The following is a 21,479-nucleotide window of genomic DNA, read 5'->3' as shown; positions in this document are numbered from 1 at the left end:
GTGATCAAAATATTGATGGAGTAGATTGAGTCCATCAACACCCCTAATGCTTGCACAGTCCTATAGCTTGTCCTGGGTCGACATTTCATTCGGTAACGTTAGGCAGTTTTGATTTATATGCTGCTTAATGTTGATGATCGCATTATTTTACATATGGATGCATTTGATATCACTTGTTTCTGCATCTTCTTCACATGTGTTTTGATCAGGAGATTCCGTACTCTTTCAGAAGATGCGTAATAGTGCCCCTTACCATATAACAGTGTAAAAAAGGAAAGCTGGAAAATCTGTGTTATCTTACAAATTACGGAAATTTCCATCAATGGTGGGGAAAGAGTTTTTATTTTTTATATTTTTTACATTATGCCTGTTGATTAAAGGAGAACAATCGGGTCATTTTTTTGTAAATTTGGAGTGCTGTCAGTACATAGAACAACGACAAAAATCGGTGTTGCCTACACCGGGTTATCCTCTTTTTAAAATTTGTACCCTGTTGACTTAAATGGGGCAAGTTTTAAACCTGCTTTTAGCCTCTTAACATCCTTGATGTGTCATTACAAGTGCACAGCCATGTGAGTGATTTTATTCAGAGTGAACATGGTGAATCTGACTGCAGTAGATGTGAAAGATATGAATAAAAGTGATGTTAATTCAGCCAGTTCTCTGTACTGACAGCACTCCAAATTTACAAAAAAATGAGCTCAATGTTAAAATTGACCGGAGTTCTCCTTTAAGCTTGCCTTGCCTTGAACCCGGAATATTCCTTTAAGGCTATAGTTGCAGCCAATTCTGCGGACTTCCACATTTGACGACATTGTGCTTCGGTTTAGTACACAGTCATTAGTACATAATTTGAGACTCAGCACTGTTTCCTACAAAAGTACAGTGGCGCTCACCAGGCCGTTACAGTTGCTAAGAGCCACAGAACTAGATTGAGGCTGGTGCTGCAGGTGACCCACGTAGTGGCAGTTGGGCAAGTATGGGTGACTCCAAGCCAAGTGCCCCCTCTTCCAGTATTCCACACGGAACTGTTGCGAAAGCAATCCTCCCTGCAGCGTGAGGTTGAGCAGAAGGTCAGCGCTCGACGTAGAGAGCTGATAGTACAGCTGTGGGTCTGGAACGCTCTGCGTTTCTGTGCTACGCCGGTGTCGGCCATTCCCGTGAGAAGTCTCCTCTTCCGACAGTGTTTCCCCATGCGGCCCCACACGTACTGGGATGGCGATCTCATACTGGCCTATGCTGGACAGAAACTCAGCTGTGGAAACACAAAAAACTACCATGAGATTGATGGATGGAAGTTGAATTGAGTTTATACAGCTCCCACAACAAGCAATTAAATGTGCATTGAATTTTGTAATTTTATGCACAAATAATAGTATTTACCGTTCAAAAGTTTGGGGAGTATATGCTCACCAAGGCTCCATTTATTTGATTAAAAGTATAGTTAAAAAGGTAATATTGTGAAATATTATTACAAAGTTTCTATTTTAAAATGTAGTTTATTCCTGTGATGGCAATTTTTAGCAATCTTTACTTCAGTCTTCAGTGCCACATGATGTTTTAGAAATCATTCTAATATACTGTTTTGATGCTCAAGAAATGCTCATTTATATTTTTAATAGAAAGGACAGCATTTTTTATAAAATAGAAAACCTTTTGTAATATTATCATCAATTTAATGTGTTCTTGCTTAATAAAAGTATTATGTAGGGGGGAAAAAAAGAAAAACTTCCTACACCTCAAATTTTTTAAATGGTAGTGTATATTATAAAAAATTTTAATATACTATAAAATTTTATCATATTATTATTTTATAATATTGTAATAGAATATATTGGATATATTATATTTATATATGGATAAAGTCTCCAATCATCCAACAAAAGCGGTTTTATTTTACTTTAAAGGTGCAGTAAGTAAATTCTGGTAAACGCTGTTGATTTTTGAAATCATCAAAACAAACATGCCCCTCACCAAAAGGATCAGGCAATCTTTCGTTAATCGGGAAATTTTGTTTTCATAAAACTTTCAATATTTTGTTGTATGAATATCTGAACATACAATGCATCAAAATAAAGAACAGAGCCTCTGCAGTTTTTATTTACATGCTGTTGATGTTTGATGGTCGTGGTCGCAATATCTTAGATGTGTACATAAGCAATCTTCAATCACTTGTTTCTGCTGCTTCACTTGTTTTTGGATTCTGTATGTAATTCTCATAGAAAGTATAAAAAGTGGACAGAGCCATCTCATTGGAACTCTGTTGAGACAGTTGAAGCCCATTTTTAGCGATTTTTGAGCACTTTCGTTCCTGACGCGCAGACTCAAACCGACTCAAACTTAGCTTGATGACGCGAGCAACCTGTCTGACAGACGTAAATCTTCAAGTAGCTGTGCGTGAAAATTGCCAACGTTAATCTTGCAGAGACGGGGAACTTGAGCAAAGAGTTCTTTGGCGTGAGTGAGCAGGAGTAAGTATTCTGATTAATCATTAATTTGTATAGTATTTATTTTTAAATGTAACGCCAGTACGCCATATTAAGTTAATGTATACTATTAAGAAGTGATGTAAAATGATGTTCAAGAACTTGTGATATGAATTCATACCCAATAGTTATTTAACCGCCCATTTTATTTTTAACACACACACACACACACACACACACACACACACACACACACACACACACACACACACACACACACACACACACACACACACACACACACACACGTATATAAAATAAAAAATAACAGATAATAAAGAACATGTACAATCATCCAAAATTATTAAAAGTGATTCAAATAGCACATGCACACATACATGCATTATTTAAAAAAACACCCTTCTTCGTTTCCTTCGATCTACATCAAGACATATATAAGCCCAGGAACCATACTGTCAGTATACAATATCCCCGAGTCATTTTCGGATCCATTCAATATAGGCTATTCATTTATAGTCTCTTAAAATTGCTTATTGTTCTACATGATTTCTTCTCTTCTCGTAAAACATATGCATAGGCTAATATTCAAATATATAATTAATTGTGAGCTAGGTGTTAAATCATGCAGTTTTGGCTAATAAATCATGGTCAAAAACACTTGAACAAAAAACTTTTTTCTTTATTTCACGTTATAGGCTATGACATTTTGTAGATGGCTTCCGACCAGGATGAAAGGGATCACATTCATCTTCAAGCGTAGATCTGTAAATAAATAAAGGAACGTTAACCAAGATTGGCATTGAGATTGTTTTCTTTTCTTACATTGCCGGTATAATTTCCTGATAATTTCTCCATCCCCGTCAATATACCGGCCGTTACCGATACTTCATTATTTAATGAAGTAGATAAATTATTAAAGTTCGTGAATAAATGTCACTTCATATGTATTCACTTGCCACATACCGAATTATTTCCAATTCCCCAAAAACGTTGTTGAAATATTTTGTCCCGTTGCTTTTATGGACTCATTATCTATGGGCTTCTCCCTTGATGGGACGTCCCCCCGATTGCCGGCAAGCTTTTCCTCCTGTCTATACAGTAATGTCTCTATTGTGCGACAGAAAGTCGCGTGGTTATGATGCAATCGTTAGCCTGTTTTTAACAAAAACGGCTTCTACAGGGCCATAACGTAAGATACAAAGTAATGGAGCCTTTTATACATTGTCGTGTTTATTTAGAAATAATGGACAAATTAAGTATTTGGACACCTCAGATGTAAAGTTATTCGCTGTCAAAGTGACGCCAAAATGAATGGGAGTCAATGGAATGCTAACAGCAGGTGAAGTTCTGCTACAATGGCGGCTCCCGTGAGGCTTCAACTTCCGGCTGATGGATTACCCCCTTGGTAATTCTGTACTATTTCAGAAGATGCGTAATAGCACCCCCTACTGTATAGCAATTGAAACATGGATTGCCGGAATAACGTGTCAAAGGCAGGGAAGCATTGTGTCATTAATGATGGAAAATCTCATCAATGGAATGGAAGCAGTTAAAAACCAAATAAGTGAGAACAGTTAACTCAAATCAACAATACATATGTAAACAATCAATTTGAGGCAGATTGCTATATGCTGGTTCAGCTGGGGCTCATTCAGAGAGCCTCTGGCCTCTGGATTTTATTCATTTGCAGTCATGTACTCTGACCGTGTCAATTGGCGAACAAAAGAGTTCACAGTGAAACTATTGAGTAGACCACAGAGAAGAAACACAAGCTAGCAGCCCAAAGGCCAAGGGCTGCCTTTTGCTATGGAAATCCTGAAATTGTATACTTCCTGTCCCGACAGAGAGCCTGGAGATTAATTGTCCAAATTTGGCATTCGAAAAACTGCACCCAAGGGGTGGAGATTGCCAAAGAGAAAAACATCCTGAAACCAAACCAAACTCATTTAAACATTCAGAAACTCTGTGTGAAGAAGTAAACCATGATCAGTGTCCTTTATATGTAACAAGGTTCGTTCCATTGGTCATTGGTTTGTTTACCCCATTCTGCCAGTTCAAACACTGTGAGCAGGGCGACAGCAATGACTCTTTTGTTTGGGTCCAGAAGCATGAAGATGAGACTTGTGAGTGATCTTGATTCAGCTTGTCTTAGGACTTTCCATAATCTCTCAAAGCTCTAAAAATACATCAGCAGATGCACCATGTGACTTATATTAAATCTGGCATTGTGTACAACAGCGCGAGAAGGACAAGTAACCTTATAATATATGTGGTCCATTTAATTAAGCCATAAGGAAGGAAATAGGGCTCAAACCAAGTGCTGAAAATATAAAAGATCCCCTCTTTCCCTCCTCACAGCAGTTATTCAGACTGGGCCGCTCAATAACACTGTCTAATTACTGAAAGTGCAGCTGCTTCTGAGACCCACATGTGTTTTCATTGGGTTTTTAAAGCATGTGCAGACTCAAAATCATCACCGGACCAACAGAACCAACAGACCAACAGTTTTGATTACATTTAAGGACACTGCTGGCCCTATACACCCTGCGTTGCTGTCTGGGTTTACATTGGTGGAGTGGTTTGGTATGAAACGACTGTTAACTGAAAAGTTAATTAAACCCGTTTAATCCCACCGGTCACAATTGTGACTAGCCTGGATGCCAGCCCGAACCCTGCCCACAAAATTTTTAGGTCGGGAAGTTCGGTCTGGACTCGATCCGTTGAGGAACTATTATGCCCGAACAAAAATTGTTCGGACCAATCAAATTGTCAGGGCGGGCTTTATACGATGATGGACAGATGAGCAACCATAGACATATCTATGTGAGCAAGGGTAACGTAACCATCCACGTCATCAGAGCGCTTGGGTTGAATTCATGGCTGCCGCTGGAGAATTGAGTTGTGTATATTCCGCTATCACGTGTGTTATAGAAGATATAGACAGCGCATTAATTTTAGAAGAGGAACAGAGAACCGCGATCAAGGCATTTGTCGATGGGAAAGATGTTTTTGCCGTCCTTCCTACGGGATTCGGAAAAAGTTTATTCTATCAACTTAATCTATCTCTCAACATACGTAACTTACTCCGTTGCTCTGATTGGTTCTAGGTCTATCCAATTGAGTGCAGAGGCCTTTTATTTCCTGGTTCGGTTGACACACGCCCCATAATTACAGCCCAATGGAGCAGTTTCAGACTCACATTCTGACTAGAATCTGAGTATGACGACGTCAGGCTAAATTGTGACCGCATTTTTTTTCTTATTTCTGGAAGCTCTAAAAAAAATGTATTGGCTTTGGGCAAGAAATTCAACTTTTAAATGAAAAAATAGATGAGCTGAACAGGAGAAGTGCTCACTAACACAGATTTACAGATTTGTCAACAATATTTGAGAGAAATAGGCCTTTTGGTTACATAGAAAAAGTCTTAGGTCTTTGAGTTCAGCTCATGAAAAATGGGGGCAAAAACAAAAGTTTTGCGTTTATAATTCTGTTCAGTGTAGTTATAAGTATCTCTGAAACTATTGATGTGTTGGCCCTTCTAGACGTAGGTACATGAAACGAGAAAACAAAATAATAAAAATCATATTAGTTGGCTTAATTTGTTCATCATATATATATATATATATATACATATTTCCTTCAGTTATTTCCATGCTTAATTAAGCCTGCTAAAATGCATTGTATGAGCTTCTGTTACTTTCACTGTTCATTCTATTGCTCTATCATATTTTATCTTTCATTTAATAGCACAGCACATATTTAGAGCTGCTCCAGCAGGGCTCAGTGCTAAGGATTGTGTCAGTGGTTTAAATGTTTAGACACCTGTGAAATATCAAATCCTTGTTCCAATTCTGATACAAAAACTTCCAGCCTAATTAATGTGAATTTAAAAGATTATTAAAAGACAAGTAAGCAGTCCGTAATAAAATAAGACAAAATAATCACAAATAAATACAATAGAACAAAGAAATGAAATGAAATAAACAGTATTTTTTGGGTAGATCTAACAGTAGTGTTGAGATACAGAAATTTGAATAAAGTAATCAAATACGAAATAACACTGCATATTCATTACTGTATAAATAATATAGATGGATCTTTTTGTAAAGTTAAAAAATGTAGCCTATTTAGTTAAGTCCAAATTAATCCTTAGTTTGATTAACATTAAAACAGCAGCAGGTTTATTAGACTGCCCTCCCTTTAAGACCGAACACATCGATGGCATTTGAATATAGGCTACTGTTCACTTGAGATATAACCGACTTTGTTTACTAGGATTCACGCCAAGACGGGCGTTTTTTACATAATTGTGTGTGTGAATCGTCCGTACAATTCAGTATTCAAACGTTGTCTTGGATGTTTGCGTTCATGAAACTTCTTGACCTGCAAACATCCTGTAAAAATGTTGGGAAGCATTCGTTATACATAAATCAGGTGACAGTTCATGGTTTACTATACGATTTAGTTTTAATCCAAATGACACGTGTGTTGAGTTTATCCCTATTATACTCTCTGTTGTCTGTGTTTCTTGTCTGGACACAAACACTGTACACACGCTGCCTGGTATCGTTTGTTGTTATCGGAGCATTTTTATAGTTGTTTCAGTGTTTGAGGGGAAAAATATCAAACGGCGAGAGAAAATGTCAATTGGAGTGAAAAAGATTTTCAGATTCCTAGTGAGAAAAGTCTATTCAGTATAAACTTAATAGTACAGTCAACAATAGCTACTGTATATAATATGAGGATGCACAATGCTATAGTCTTTATGTAAACAGGTCACCTGCTGCGCTCATCAAATGTTAACCCAGGGTTTAGGACTGTTAATCCTCCTGTTTAGGATGATTAATTATTAATCCCGGGTAAATTATGTGCAGTGTGAAACGGGAAGCAAGATAACCCAGGGTTCTGTTTACCCGGGTTTAGAAGACCCAGGGTTAACCATTTCAGCCTCTCTCTATAACATGAATCCAGACAGTCACAGTAACAAGAGCCAGGGTCTGAAATTAACTTTTTGGCTAACCTGCCATGGGGACTGGTAGATGAAAAAAATCCACCAGCCAAGCATAATTTTACTTTTTAAAAATAACAAACTGATTCAGTGTTTTCTTTTTGTCATCTTAATTTGTTAATTATTTAAGTTAAAAAAATATATTTAGTGTAGGTCTATTTTAGGTGTGAAGGTTCACACACGCTTCTTGACGCACACACGCACACACACGCAAGGTCTCTCGCTCTCACCGGTGCGCGCGCTACACGGTTTGAAGCACAGTATGTGCACGCTCTTTCTCGCTCGCTCTAGATTCCAGGAGGTTAAACTAATTTGCGGGCATCAGGGAGCCGCTATCAATATGCGGGAGACTCCCGGAACTTTCTAGAATGTCTGGAACATTCACCCGCCAGTGTGGCGGATAGCCTTTTTTACTCGCCAAACGGAAAATCTACCCCCATTTGCCGCCTGGTGGGTGTTAATTTCGGACCCTGACAAGAGCACAGCTGGGTCTTATGTCAAAGCATGAAAGTAGAGCTCAAACTGTACAACACGCCCAGTCCGCTGACCGCCATCAACCGGCACTATCTTAAATAAACATAAGGCCCACAATTGATGGAATGGTATTCCCTGCTCTCACACCTACAGTGAACACTGATCCTCCGAAACCTTTGATGTGTCTTTAATCTCAACGAGGAACCAGAGAGGAGGAGGATGACTGTGTTACTTCCCCATAAACTCCCTCGCCATAGACAGAGCCCCATTAAAAGTATAAACACTTTTGATTCAAATAAACCACCGTCAGGAGCCGCCCAGGGTTTGAAAGTTTATTTTAGAAGGTCAAGGAGAACAACCTTTAATTAGGACCGTGTGGCAAACTGAAGTGAACCCCTTTTTTAACCATAGTTTTTCTCTGGAAACCAGCCTGGAGAAAGAGAGGCGTCTCTCTACCTTTTCCAGATGTGCAACAGCTGTATCAAGTCAGCGAGTGCACCCAGACTTGTGGAGGGAAAAAAACTCTTCCTTATGCCAGCCTGAGAAATCAGTCTTTCTTGAACGGAGGCCCTGTCAGCGACTCAAAAACCATCCATATCCTGTTTGTGTATCGTCTGCCATGCTGCTATTTGGACTACAAGATTAAAATATATCCTTGCGGTGACTGGTCCCAGCATGTGGCCAGATTATACAAAAACTCAGTGCTCTGTTTTAATAACCGGATGCTACTTGATGTAACACTAATTATGGGAGGGCAAAATGCACTATGTTAAGCTATTCAAAGGACAAAAAAGTTTAACAGCAACTAGGTCTGCAAATTTGTCCCGTACGCCTTTTAAATAAACACACAGAAACTCAGCCAGATATGCTCACGCACTTGCTCAGAACTGGCCCGGACAACAAAATTAAGTTAAACCCACATGCTTGAACGTGTTCTTATATAACGTAAATGAGGTCTAAATCTTATATATTTGAAATGACTTAACGGGATTAGTACGCAGCAAGAATGTACATTTTGATGTCAGATGTCTAAAAGGGTGCATCATGTGAGTCTTGTCAGAGAGATAACAGGGTCACTAATCGTATAAAAAGAGAAAGTGGTCGGTTTAATAGAAAGATGGGTCATCGAGTCCGGCTGGCTCTTGTGATGCTAACTGACATTGCAGTGCATCTGTTCCTGGGTGTCTAAATGGTTTGTTACCGCTCAAAGCTCAAGGCTAGCAATCCATTCCGTTTTACAGCTTTGATGATCTGCCGTTGCTGCCTCCATTGTGAAACGGAAAATTACCTCAGGTAAATTCTAGCGGAACAAGTGCATTTACATGTACTTTAAAAGTTAATTTCAGTCAGACTAAGGTAATAATTTGTCTTTTTCAGATATTAATATTGCTATTTATGTTGAATAGTGTTTTTGATTGCAATGCAGTTAGTTCGGAATAGAGATCGGCCAGAATAAAACGAAAAACCGCCCAGTTCCAATATATGCCAAGTCGACCGGTGCATCTCTAATTTTAATGACAACAAATGATGACTAAAACAAAATTAATTCTTAATTTTCACACCATTTACTTAAAATTCATCACAATGGAAAAACAATCAAGAATCTTACCTTGAGACTGAGCAAAATCCTCAGGACTCCAACTCTCTGCTACTCCACTGGCAACCATGGCGAAGATGCCAATGCAGGCCAAACTCCTCCACACCGTTTCCATGGTTACTACAGCAAGCTTCAGTGCAGTGGCCAGCCCTCTGTCCCAACATGTCTTCTGCCCTCTGATGGCCCCACGCTCACCAAAGTGACGCACAGAATTCTGGAGCCATGGCGGCTTCACTTCTACTTGGATCCTGACGCTTCGCCTCTCAGAGTCGGAGGTAGAGGACGGGTAGTTCTGAGATGTGTACAACCGTGGAACATCAATAAGAGCCTCCCTGTTGAGAAAAAAACATGTTAGATAGATGCAAAAGAAAAGGAAGAAAGGGGGAGTCCCTCGGCTGAACGGTTCCTCTCTGAGCGGTCAAACATGTCGGCTTGGGAGGCTGTTGTTTGCACCATGTCGCTGGAGCTAATCAATCATTCCTCCTTTCACATCCTGGAGGAAGGAAAAAACCTGCATTCTAACCTGGGGGCCGCAGTTTCTCTTCACTCTGTCCCTCACTGTAAGAGTGCAAAAGAAAGGAAAGCATTGTGGGGTCAGGAGGGCAGCCTGACGTCTGAGGCAGGCTATAAAACAAAAAGTCTTAGTTTGAGAAATGCCACAAGTGGTACTTGTGTAGTACCACTATTCCTAATGAGATACATTGTGAGAGGCCATAGGCTGTGTTTGGAATTAACATACTGCATAATACATACTGGAGTACATACTGTGTGTGTATACTGCCTACCATTTTTTATAGTAGTATGCAAGTGTGAGCGCACACACTATATGGACACAAAATGACAATCACATTGTCAGTTACATGTTAAACATTGAAACATTTAGATATTTTTAGTTACATTTAAGTTATTTAGTAGACGATTTGATCCAAAAACAACTTTTTTCGCCATTTATAAATTGAAATTCAGCAACTAAATCATCTCAGAAAAATTGTTATTTTGCAAATAACTTTAAAAATCTAAGTAAAATCACATAAAGACATAAAAAGTAAAGAAAATGTTATATTGTAAAAATTGTGATTGATTTTGCCTCCGTCACACTAAAAATAATAGGTTAAGTCATGTGCATGTTTAACTTAATACATGATTAACGTCCCGGGTTACGTATGTAACCCTAGTTCCCTGAAGGAACGAGACGCTGCGTGAAACGCTGCGGGAACGCTTCTTGCGTTGTGCGTCATGAAGCACGTATGGAATCAGCCCAATGGCGAGACGGAACGTCACGAGTGACGTCATCGACCAGGAAACTATAAAGCACACCCCTGAACACAATGGCGACAGCTTCTGGAAAAAGTCTGAAGCAAGTCGATCAAGGGAATGCCGGGAGTATGGCAAAGACACGCAGCGTCTCGTTCCTTCAGGGAACTGGGCTACATACGTAACCCGGGACGTTCCCTTTCAGGAACGTCGAGCTGCGTGAAACGCTGCGGGAACGCTAATACCCACGTCGCCATAAGAGCAAGTGACCGACTGTGTGAATCAAAGATTAAATTCAGCCGAAAGCACCTGCGCCCAGGGGTGGAGCTGAGGTCTAGGTCATAAAACCTGACGAAAGTATGCGGTGAGGACCAGCCTGCCGCATCACAAACGTCCTGGAGGGAGACTCCTGACAATAAGGCTTTGGAAGCCGCCATACTCCTGGTAGAGTGAGCTCGGACAGCCAAAGGTGAAGGCTGACCAACCGACTCATAGGCAAGTGAGATGGCCCCAACCACCCACTTGCTCATCCTCTGCTTAGACACTGGGGACACTTCTTAGGTGGTCCAAAACAAACGAACAGCTGTTCTGATTTTCTCCACAGGGCAGCTCTGTGGACATAAGCATCTAAAGCCCGAACAGGGCAGAGCAGATTAAGTTTTTCCTGATCAGATGATGTAAAAGGAGGAGGACAGAAGGCCTGCAGAACTATAGGTCTGGCCACATAGGTAGGAACCTTAGGGACATAACCTGGCCTGGGGTGGAGAAGAGCCTTCACCATCCCAGGTGAAAACTCCAAACACGAAGGAGCAACCGAGAGAGCCTGAATATCTCCGATTCTTTTAAGAGAAGAAATGGCAAGGAGAAAAATAGTCTTCAAAGTAATAAACTTATCAGCAACTTCTTCAATAGGCTCAAAGGGAGCTAGGGAAAGACCTTCTAGGGCGATAGCTAAGTCCCATGCTGGCACCCTCGTGCGGACTACAGGCCTCAGCCTCAAAGTACCACGAAGAAAGCGAGTTATAAATGGGTGTCTCCCCAGAGAGACTCCACTGAAAGGGACATGGTAAGCAGCAAGTGCCGCAACATACACCTTTAGTGTGGAGGGGGATAGCCCTGAGGAGAAACGCTCCTGCAGGAACTCCAGCACTGCACCCACTGGGCAGTCAACTGGGTCCAACAGGTGTTCTCCACACCAAGAAGTGAAGAGCCACCACTTCAAGGCATATAACCTCCTCGTGGGAGGAGCTCTGGAATGAAGGATGGTCTCAACAACCTCGGTTGAGAGACCAGCCCCTACGAGCTGGGCCCCCTCAGAGGCCAAGCCCATAGCTTCCACAACTCTGGGCGGGGGTCAAGTATCAACCCGCTCGCCTGAGAGAGAAGGTCCCTCCTGATTGGAATCTCCAGAGGAGAGCCGTCTAGAAGAGACAGTAGGTCCGTGAACCATACTCGGGCCGGCCAAAACGGGGCTACCAATAATAGACTGACCCCGTCCCGGCGAACCCTTTCCAGAACTCCTGGGAGCAGAGCAATCGGGGGAAAGGCGTACAGGCGTGACCTCGGCCACGCCTGCACCATAGCGTCCAACCCCTGCGGGGCTGGATGACAGAGAAAACCACAGTGGACAGTGTGATGTCTCCCTGGACGCAAATAGGTTTACCTCGGCACGACCATACTGCATCCAAAGGAGCTCCACCACCTTGGGGTGGAGTCTCCACTCTCCGGGCCTCGGCCCCTGCCTCGACAGGATGTCCGCTCCCCGATTTAAATACCCCGGGAGATAAATCGCCCTCAATGAGAGAAGCTTCCCCTGGGACCATAGAAGGATCCGGCGAGCCAGATTGTATAACGGGCGAGAGCACAGACCCCCCTGATGGTTTATGTAAGAGACCACCGATGTGTTGTCGGACCGGACAAGAACATGATGACCTCTCAGGTCTGGCAGGAAGTGCTTCAGAGCCTGAAACACTGCCAACATCTCTAGACAATTTATATGCCAAAATCGATGATGGTCCTGCCACAGACCCTGTGCTGGGCGACCACTCATGATCGCCCCCCAGCCTGTGAGGGAAGCATCTGTCGTTAGCGTTACACGACGACAAAGAGCTCCCAACACAGGTCCCTGGGACAGAAACCAAGGATCCCTCCACATGACCAGAGCACGGAGAACTTCACGCGGAGGGGGTTTCCCCTCGGGGAGAACCCCTTGGTCCTGAGCCACCACTGTAATGGTCTCATGTACAGCAGGCCGCAGGGTATAACACTGGATGCTGCTGCCACCAGACCCAGCAGTCTCTGGAACTGCTTTACAGTGGGCAACTGGCCTAGCTTTACTCTTTTTACAGCTGAGAGAATCAAAGCGATGCGGGCAGGCGCCAGGCGAGCCCGCATTGCCACAGAATCCCATAGTACCCCCAGAAAGGAGGTTATCTGTGATGGAGATAGAACACTCTTTTGGCATTCAGCCTCAACCCCAATTTTTTGATGTGTGCGAGGACGACATCTCGATGCCGAGCCGCTTGCTGCTGCGATTGAGCGAGAATCAACCAATCGTCTATGTAGTTCAGTATACGAATGCCCTGGAGCCGCAGCGGGACTAGCGCTGCGTCCATGCACTTCGTGAACGTGCGGGGAGATAAAGCTAGGCCAAACGGAAGAACGCGATATTGGTACGCTTCGCCCCCGAAAGCGAACCTCAGGAACTTCCTGCGTTGCGGAAGGATGGAGATGTATGCGTCCTTCAGATCTATCGTGAGAAACCAGTCCTCGGACCTGATTTGTGACACGATTTGCTTTAGCGTAAGCATCTTGAATTTGAGCTTGGCTACAGCACGATTTAATAGGCGCAGATCTAAAATTGGACGCAACCCCCCATCCTTCTTTGGAACGATGAAATATCGGCTGTAATAACCTGACTCCTCGCTGGGAGGAGGAACCCGTTCTATAGCCTCCTTTTGAAGGAGCGTTTTCACCTCTTGTTCCATTACCAGAGCCTGCTCGGGGCCCACCACGGTGGGCAGGACCCCGTTGAATCGAGGAGGAGGAGATCTGAACTGAATGGCATAACCCCTTTCTATCGAATGCAGAACCCACTGAGATATTTTTGGAAGACTTTTCCACTCTGCCAGAAAATCTACTAAGGGTACCAGCCTCTCGAGGCTGGCCTCTGGAATATTTTGAGCAGCAGACACAGCGTCCTGTAACGGCGCACCGGCAGGGGACGACTTGTCTGACTGCTCTAAACCCCTCCTCAGAGAGGGCGAGCGTCCCTCGGGAAAGCGCTTGCTGGGCCCGTCTGCGCCCTGACACGAAGGCGGGGTTGGCAGAAGGGACCCCTGAGGGCACCGTGAGAGAACGGGCACCGTCTGAAGCGGTGAACACCTCCCTCTCACGGTGGGGACCACCCTCAGCATCCTGACACCAGTGGCGTCAGGACTTCTTAGACGAAGCTTTCCTAGCCATAATGACTGTCCTCAGATCAGTCTTACCAAGTAAGTTCAGCCTTACTTGGAGGCTGAACGCGGGAAGGCAAAAATCGTTCGTCAAGCTTGCTTTTAGAAACATATTCCTGCCTAACAGCTGGCCACTCAATGCTTAGTTTTGATACAGCACGAGTGAGCACCTCCATAAGCTCCTCGTGTTCAGGGGAATGAGGTGACGAGTCCTCAACATCCCCTGTCTCAATACTGACAACATCCAGCTCCTCAGAACTGGATAGCTGCAGTATTGGTGCCTCAGCCTGGGGGGAAGAAACCGCAATGCGTGCTTCCACACCCGGGACTGAGGCACTGGAACTGGCAGGTAAAGGCTGAGATAAGGCAGAGCCCGTCTCAAACCCCGCTGACAGATCCATTTGCGTTCCCCACGACAGGCGCCACCGCTCTGCCTCGACAGAAGCGGGACCCGAGCCGTGGGGAGCGCGAACCGAACCACTCTCCTCGAAGAGTGATCGGTGGGAGCGGAGCGTTCTTAATGGAAAACGCTCGCAATGCTCACAATCAGCCCCCTCGAGAGCTGACTGGGCATGCTGCACTCCCAAACAAACAACACACAGATCGTGTGTATCCACACCCGTGAGAAAACGAGTACAGGGGGGAACACACTTTCTGTATTGCTGCTCGCTCGTCATACTGAAATATGTGAATATATATTTATATATAGATATTTTTTTTTAAGTGAAAAACTCCTGCCTAGCAATCACTATGAACAGACAAAAACACAGGGACAGATTCACACACAGAGCGCTTGCTGAAGACAACAGAAGCTGTCGCCATTGTGTTCAGGGGTGTGCTTTATAGTTTCCTGGTCGATGACGTCACTCGTGACGTTCCGTCTCGCCATTGGGCTGATTCCATACGTGCTTCATGACGCACAACGCAAGAAGCGTTACCGCAGCGTTTCACGCAGCTCGAAGTTCCTGAAAGGGAACTAACTGTATTTTTCTATGTACATTTCTGATATGCACTTTCTGTAAAGCTGCTTTGAAACAATTTGTATAGTGAAAAGCGCTTTACAAATAAATTTGAATTGAATTGAAATGTGCATTGGGATAGCATATTCGCTTTCAGCATGTTTTGATTGTGTACTGGACTTTCGAAAATTTCATGCATATAGAAAATGTGCATACTTTGTGTAACATACATAATGCAAACTGCAAATATTATGATTAGAACAGTATAATGCTATTTCAAACCCAGCAATGCACAAGATTTATCAGCAATGTGATCAACATCAACAAAAGCTATTCTACCTCCTCCTCGCCCCACTTCCTTTTTCACTATTCATCCCTCACTCCATGCTTTCTGGGAAGTGGTAGAAAGAAATGCCATACAAGCCCTGATGGGTGAAGACAAACCAAGTGCAGACAAAGGTAATCAAGAACAGATGGGAAATGATTTGGCAACATAAGGATACAAGTTGCCTGTTGATGAAAAAAAGGATGAACTCAAACTCAAGAAGGAGAGGGAAATAAGTTAGAGGGGTAAAAAGGAGGAGGAAAGTGAGACAATTTGGGTAAGGGTGAAATAAAGAAAGTATAAGTAGCACACTCATATCCATCAAGGATAACTATTCCTGACCAGTACCAAGAAAAAAAAAGACAAAAGTAGTATGTCTGTGTCTGAGGGAGATTTGTCTAATTTCTACAGAAAAACTGTTTTGGAAAGTTATTTGAAACCTCAGTGCAAAACTCATCCAAGATTTCTTTTGCCTCAAAATAAGCCATGTTAAATTGCCTGACAATATTGTACATACCTCCTCCATTAAAAATCAAATACTCTCTATCTTCATTGAAAAAAATAGCGGCAACAAACAAATAGGTCAGGACCCAAAAGTGGCCTCAGAGGCTGATGCTGGTTTTAAGTTCCCCTCATTTCCTATAAACTGCATTGAAACAGCTTAAGTTCAGCAAGCTAATCTTAAAAAACACTAAGAGGTCTTTGTCCCCAACAAATAGTGATGCACACCCTTACAAGCCTCCGGGATTTTTACTGTTATTTCCTGCTTGGCAAAAGCCTCTTTACGTTAGAGTCTTGTTATACTGTAAAGTTATTAGACTGAGATCGGTGGTTTTCATTAAAACATTGGCTCATCTAAATCTTGGAAAAGAAGGGCTAAGATTTAGTCCTCCATGTTCTTCATTTGTGTGTCACGAACTACGCTGATTTGAGCCTTGCCTGTCAGCGCAAGCATTTTTGATCATTTTCACAAAAATTTCATGGCCATCAAAATATTTTGTTGAATGAATATCTGGACATGCAATATATCAAAAGAAAGAACAGATCCTATGCTTTTAAACAAAAATATTTTAATCTATTGTGGCAAGCAGGGTGGGGCCGAGAGCCGTGGGAATGGAGGGACAAACCTGTCAACAAACCTTCAGGAATTATTTTTTTATATAAAGCCTTGAAAAAAAGCTGAGAAAATCGTGTTTTTTGTCAAAGACGTCCAAATCAGATGCATAATGCTGATCAAAACATAGACGGAATAGATCGAGTCCATCACCCCCAAAGATTGCACAGTCGTCCTATAGCTATTCCTGGTTCCACATTTCATTCAGTGACGAATGATAACGCTATGATTAATATGCTGATTATGATTTATATGCTGTTAAATGTTTGATTATCGTGTTTTTTTTTTTACATGTGCATAAGCAATGCTTCTTTCACTTGTTTCTGCTTCTTTGCCCGTGTTTGAAACCAAAGCTTCCGGATACTCTTTCAGAAGGTAAAAGAAGTAAAAACATGGATTGCCGGAAAATTCCCTCAATGGCGGGAAGAGATAAATGACATGTTAAATGTTATGAGCCGGTTCTTTTAAGTGAATAAAAAAAAACTACAGTACAACCATGTAATCCGATTCTCAAATGAGTGGCTGTTATGAGTCAGTTCTTTTAAGTAAATCAAAAAAATATATCGCAACCAGTAAAATCCGATTCCCCAACAAATGACTGATGAATTGGTTATTCTTGGCAAAATTAAAAAAATGTGTTTATTATATAGTTAAGGAAGAATTAAAAGCATCCTTAATGTAGTCGTTAATGAAACTATAAAGGAACCAGAAACATTAAGAGGAATCAGATTCATTTAGTTCCCATCATTTAGTCCCAACCAGTTATAATTAAAAAACAATATAACAGAAAAAAACAATATAATAGTAAAGAGAGAAATAATCCAACTTTTCCAGCGAATGATTCACTTGTCCATCTGCAGTCTATTTTGTGATAAAAACGCAGCCCACAAGCAGAAAAGGGAGCTCAAGCCACAGAGGCCACAGGAAGATATGATCTTGTAGAGCAACATCTCCTCCAAAAAATTCAGCTGTTGCCTTCAAGGAGTTGAACTCCGTAATTGGCTGCTCTTGGGGGCAAATCAAGAACAAGAAACATCTGCGGGCTACAGATGGCGTGTCAACATATACTAAATGTGACACGAAATTTCAGTAAGGGTCTTGTAATCTGTTAGTGCAGACATGAGGTACAAAATGTGTGTGATCTGAGACTGCAAGAAGCATATTGTGCCGTCACACTATAACCGGCGGAGACGGGGAGCCATCAAGCACGAGTAAGACTCTGATAATTAAACCCACATGACAGACTGAATGTAAAGCGCTCTCTGCAATGGAGAAATCTTTGGTCTCAATCCTCTCTGGAAACTAGGCAGTCTCTCTTCATCGCCATTTGGATGACATGCAAGCAGTAAGTCTCCTCTCTTAGGCTTGACACTGCACTGTAACAATATGAAAGTGCAGCAGACCACTGGTCTCCACAAACACTATCTTACCCACTAACAACAAGACTTGATTAACACAAACCAGAGGGTTCAAACTGGGAAAGACCCCAAAAAACAAAAACTTGGTGGATCACACTTCTCAATTCATTTTCCGCTGGCTCTTTAAAATAAACAAAGCACAAACAAGGGAATTAAGATCATGATCACTGATGCACTGTCAGCAGAAGTGACTTATATAACAACCGGTAATGAACTCTGAATCCATCAACGGAGACCATAATGTGAGAGCTATTCATGACTGGCTGTGCAGCATGAACATTTCAGTCAGCTTGCAAAACCACACACTCCTGAACCAGACATGAGTTTACCACACCAACCCCATAAACACTTAGTTGTTTCTTTTCTTTAAAAGAAAAATAGATTGTTTATTTTATGACATAAATATCTATTAAACAATGACCCTCAGTTTTCTTATGATGTTCATGATGTTCACCAGCAGAGGGTGGTAGTCTAGTCTAGTGTAGGGGTTTTCAGTCTTTTAGATGCCACAGATCCTCAAATATGCTCATGCAAGGGACCCTCATACTAAAATTTAAGAGGCATGCTATATATTTTCATGTATAAAGACAACATTTCTTGTTTAAAGACACAACTTATACTGTGAAAAACATTAATATTATAAATGTGTAAAATACTATTTAGAATTTATTTAATTTCTATTAGCTTCCTATAGTGGTGTTTGCATTATTTATTAACATATTGTATGTTTGTTTAAATCTGTTTTAAAGGGTTAGTTCACCCAAAAATGAAAATTATGTCATTAATGACTCACCCTCATGTCGTTCCAAGCCCGTAAGACCTCCGTTCATCTTCGGAACACAGTTTAAGATATTTTAGATTCAGTCCGAGAGCTTTTTGTCCCTCCATTGAAAATGTATGAACGGTATACTGTCCTTGTCCAGAAAGGCAATAAAGACATCATCAAAGTAGTCCATGTGACCTCAGTGGGTTAGTTAGAATTTTTTGAAGCATCGAAAATACATTTTGTTCCAAAAATAACAAAAACGACGACTTTATTCAGCATTGTATTCTCTTCCGGTTCTGTTGTCAATCCACGTTCATGAGTCCGCTGACGTAAGACGAGCTGACGTGTTATCTGGTGCGCCCAAGCTTCGTTTACAGTCTGAGGGAGACACACGCTGTAAACAAAACAATCTTTGCAAACATGTCTAAGGATTTCGACACAGGGGAAGACTTGCATTTTTTTTTTACCAGACATATTTATTTGAACCCGAATACACGGACGCACCAGATAACACGTCAGCAGCCTCTTACGTCAGCAGCGTCACTGGCCTTGTGAACGCGGATTGACAACAGAACCGGAAGAGAATACAATGCTGATTAAAGTCGTCGTTTTTGTTATTTTTGGAACAAAATGTATTTTCGATGCTTCAAAAAATTCTAACTAACCCACTGAGGTGACATGGACTACTTTGATGATGTCTTTATTTCCTTTCTGGACAAGGACAGTATACCGTACATAGATTTTCAATGGAGGGACAGAAAACTCTCGGACTAAATCTAAAATATCTTAAACTGTGTTCCGAAGATGAACGGAGGTCTTACGGGCTTGGAACGACATGATGGTGAGTCATTAATGACATAGTTTTCATTTTTGGGTGAACTAACCCTTTAATTATTTATTTTAATAATTTATTTTAATTTTTTTATTTGTTTATTTTACCCAATTAATTTTATTTAAAAAAAAACAACAACCCTGGACTAGTGGATCTGAGCTCATAACCAAAGAATTAACCAAATTCTTTTTAGTCTCCTGGAGAAACATCAGGTTCTAACCTTTAGACCAATGTATTTCCATAATTTTCCAGTTGTTCATGATTAAGCCTTTTCTAAAACCATCAATCAAAAAGAAATTTCAAATTGATGAAATACAGCAGAAATATTTCTATTCAATGCCTTTTCAAGTCCTGGAAACATGTTTTTTTTTAAATTATCTGATATTTACTGATTTTCCATGAGCGTGAGAACCAATTCTTGAAGTTACTTTGGATAAAAAGTTATATGCAAAATAAAATGCTCTGCTAGTAACAATCCTAAATGACAAACAAGGCTATGTCTGATATCAAAGTCTAGGTCTAAATATTAGACTTCAGCGGCTATACCCCAAGCTTACCAAGCTCCCTCTGCCAAATATAGATACGGACAGACAGGCGTGGAGTCGTGCCAGAAGCGCTCGCTCTTCCCAAACCTGTTCCTGGAGCCCCCCCAACAGTACACATTTTGGATGTCTCATCTGACACACCCATTTCAGCTTTTGGAGCCTCTACTAACAAACTGATGAGTTGAATCAGGTGCGTTTGATTAGGGAGACATCCAAAATTTGTATTATTGGGGGGCCTCCAGGAACAGAGTTGAGAACCACTGCACTACCTGACAGGGAGCAGGTCTCCTAGGCGTCCTTGTTGCCAACTTACGCATTCAAACTACATCATTTATCCAACTTTCAAACGTCCATGTCTCGAATAAGCCAAATTGTGCAGTATTATGCTTATATAATGACTATATATTTTTATGAGAGAGACTGTTGATCTGGGATTCTACATTTTTTGTCTACCAGTCATTCCATTTGATAGCAGCTGTAATCAGGCATTAATGGAAATATTACAAAAGTAGATAATTTATTAAATCGGCTAAGGAACTGGACGCCTTCCTCAGGGTTCTGGCAAACGCTTCGACTCTGCACCCCACAGACAAAGAGAGATATTTCTGCTTTCTGCTAGAGTGATCATCAGCAGGTCTGACAGCACTGCTGCCTCCATCATTTTACTTTCACTGCAACTGTGTTGCAAATTGACAGCAGAATAGACATGCATATGTGTCCCTAAAAGTTTTGCGTTCAAATAAGAATGGTAACCATGCACGGATACAATGTATTCATTAGCACGTTTTTCCATAATAAAAGTACAAATTTGACAACGGTCTTACCGTTTAATTTTGCAGGAACGGGCAATTCGGTGACCCTGAGATTTACCGACCTCTACCGACGTCTGGTCTGTCGTCCTCCTTCAACACCGGGTAGTTCTCTGCCGCATACTGAGATGAGCCGGTGGACTGTGCTCTAATGCTGCGTGGTTTCTCAGCTCCTTCAGTCTTAAAGCTGAAGAGAGGAACTAAGTTCGGACTGCGCGTTGGTGATGTCCGAATCGCGAACGAATCGTTCGTTTGAACAGGTTCTTTTTTTAGTGACTCGATCGAGCCGATTCACACGCCGTTGGAGAGACCGCGGTCTAAAACTTCCAGAACTTAGGCTAACCAACTTCAACACAATTATTTTTATCCTTCATTACCTTCATACACTATTTCACGTTGAACGTTTTAGTTAAAAACCTTAAAGTTTGGACTTAAACTGAAAACAGACAACAAAATTGGAAACAATTATAAATAGG

The 21,479-nt window shown here is 41.6% G+C and overlaps 1 protein-coding gene across 1 annotated transcript in view; it reads right to left on the bottom strand.

Annotated features, from left to right (window-relative positions):
* The window catches only part of adamts10 (ADAM metallopeptidase with thrombospondin type 1 motif, 10), a 74,901-nt gene extending 53,663 nt beyond the window's left edge, over positions 1 to 21,238 (bottom strand). Inside the window, exons 1-3 of the mRNA XM_077224314.1 lie at positions 21,019 to 21,238; positions 9,539 to 9,858; positions 897 to 1,255 (exon numbers count right to left, since the gene is read on the bottom strand). Coding sequence (XP_077080429.1) covers positions 897 to 1,255; positions 9,539 to 9,641 — 462 coding nt within the window. The 5' untranslated portion in view covers positions 9,642 to 9,858; positions 21,019 to 21,238. The remainder of the gene's footprint in view (positions 1 to 896; positions 1,256 to 9,538; positions 9,859 to 21,018) is intronic.
* Between the last annotated feature and the right edge of the window lie 241 nt (positions 21,239 to 21,479).

This window comes from Siphateles boraxobius, unplaced genomic scaffold (assembly GCF_051911475.1).
Source record: "Siphateles boraxobius isolate OS27281-9 unplaced genomic scaffold, OSU_SipBor_1 9, whole genome shotgun sequence".
Classification (NCBI taxonomy): Eukaryota; Metazoa; Chordata; class Actinopteri; order Cypriniformes; family Leuciscidae; genus Siphateles; species Siphateles boraxobius.
Note: the sequence above shows the minus strand (reverse complement) of the source record. Positions and strands in the feature narration are given on the sequence as shown.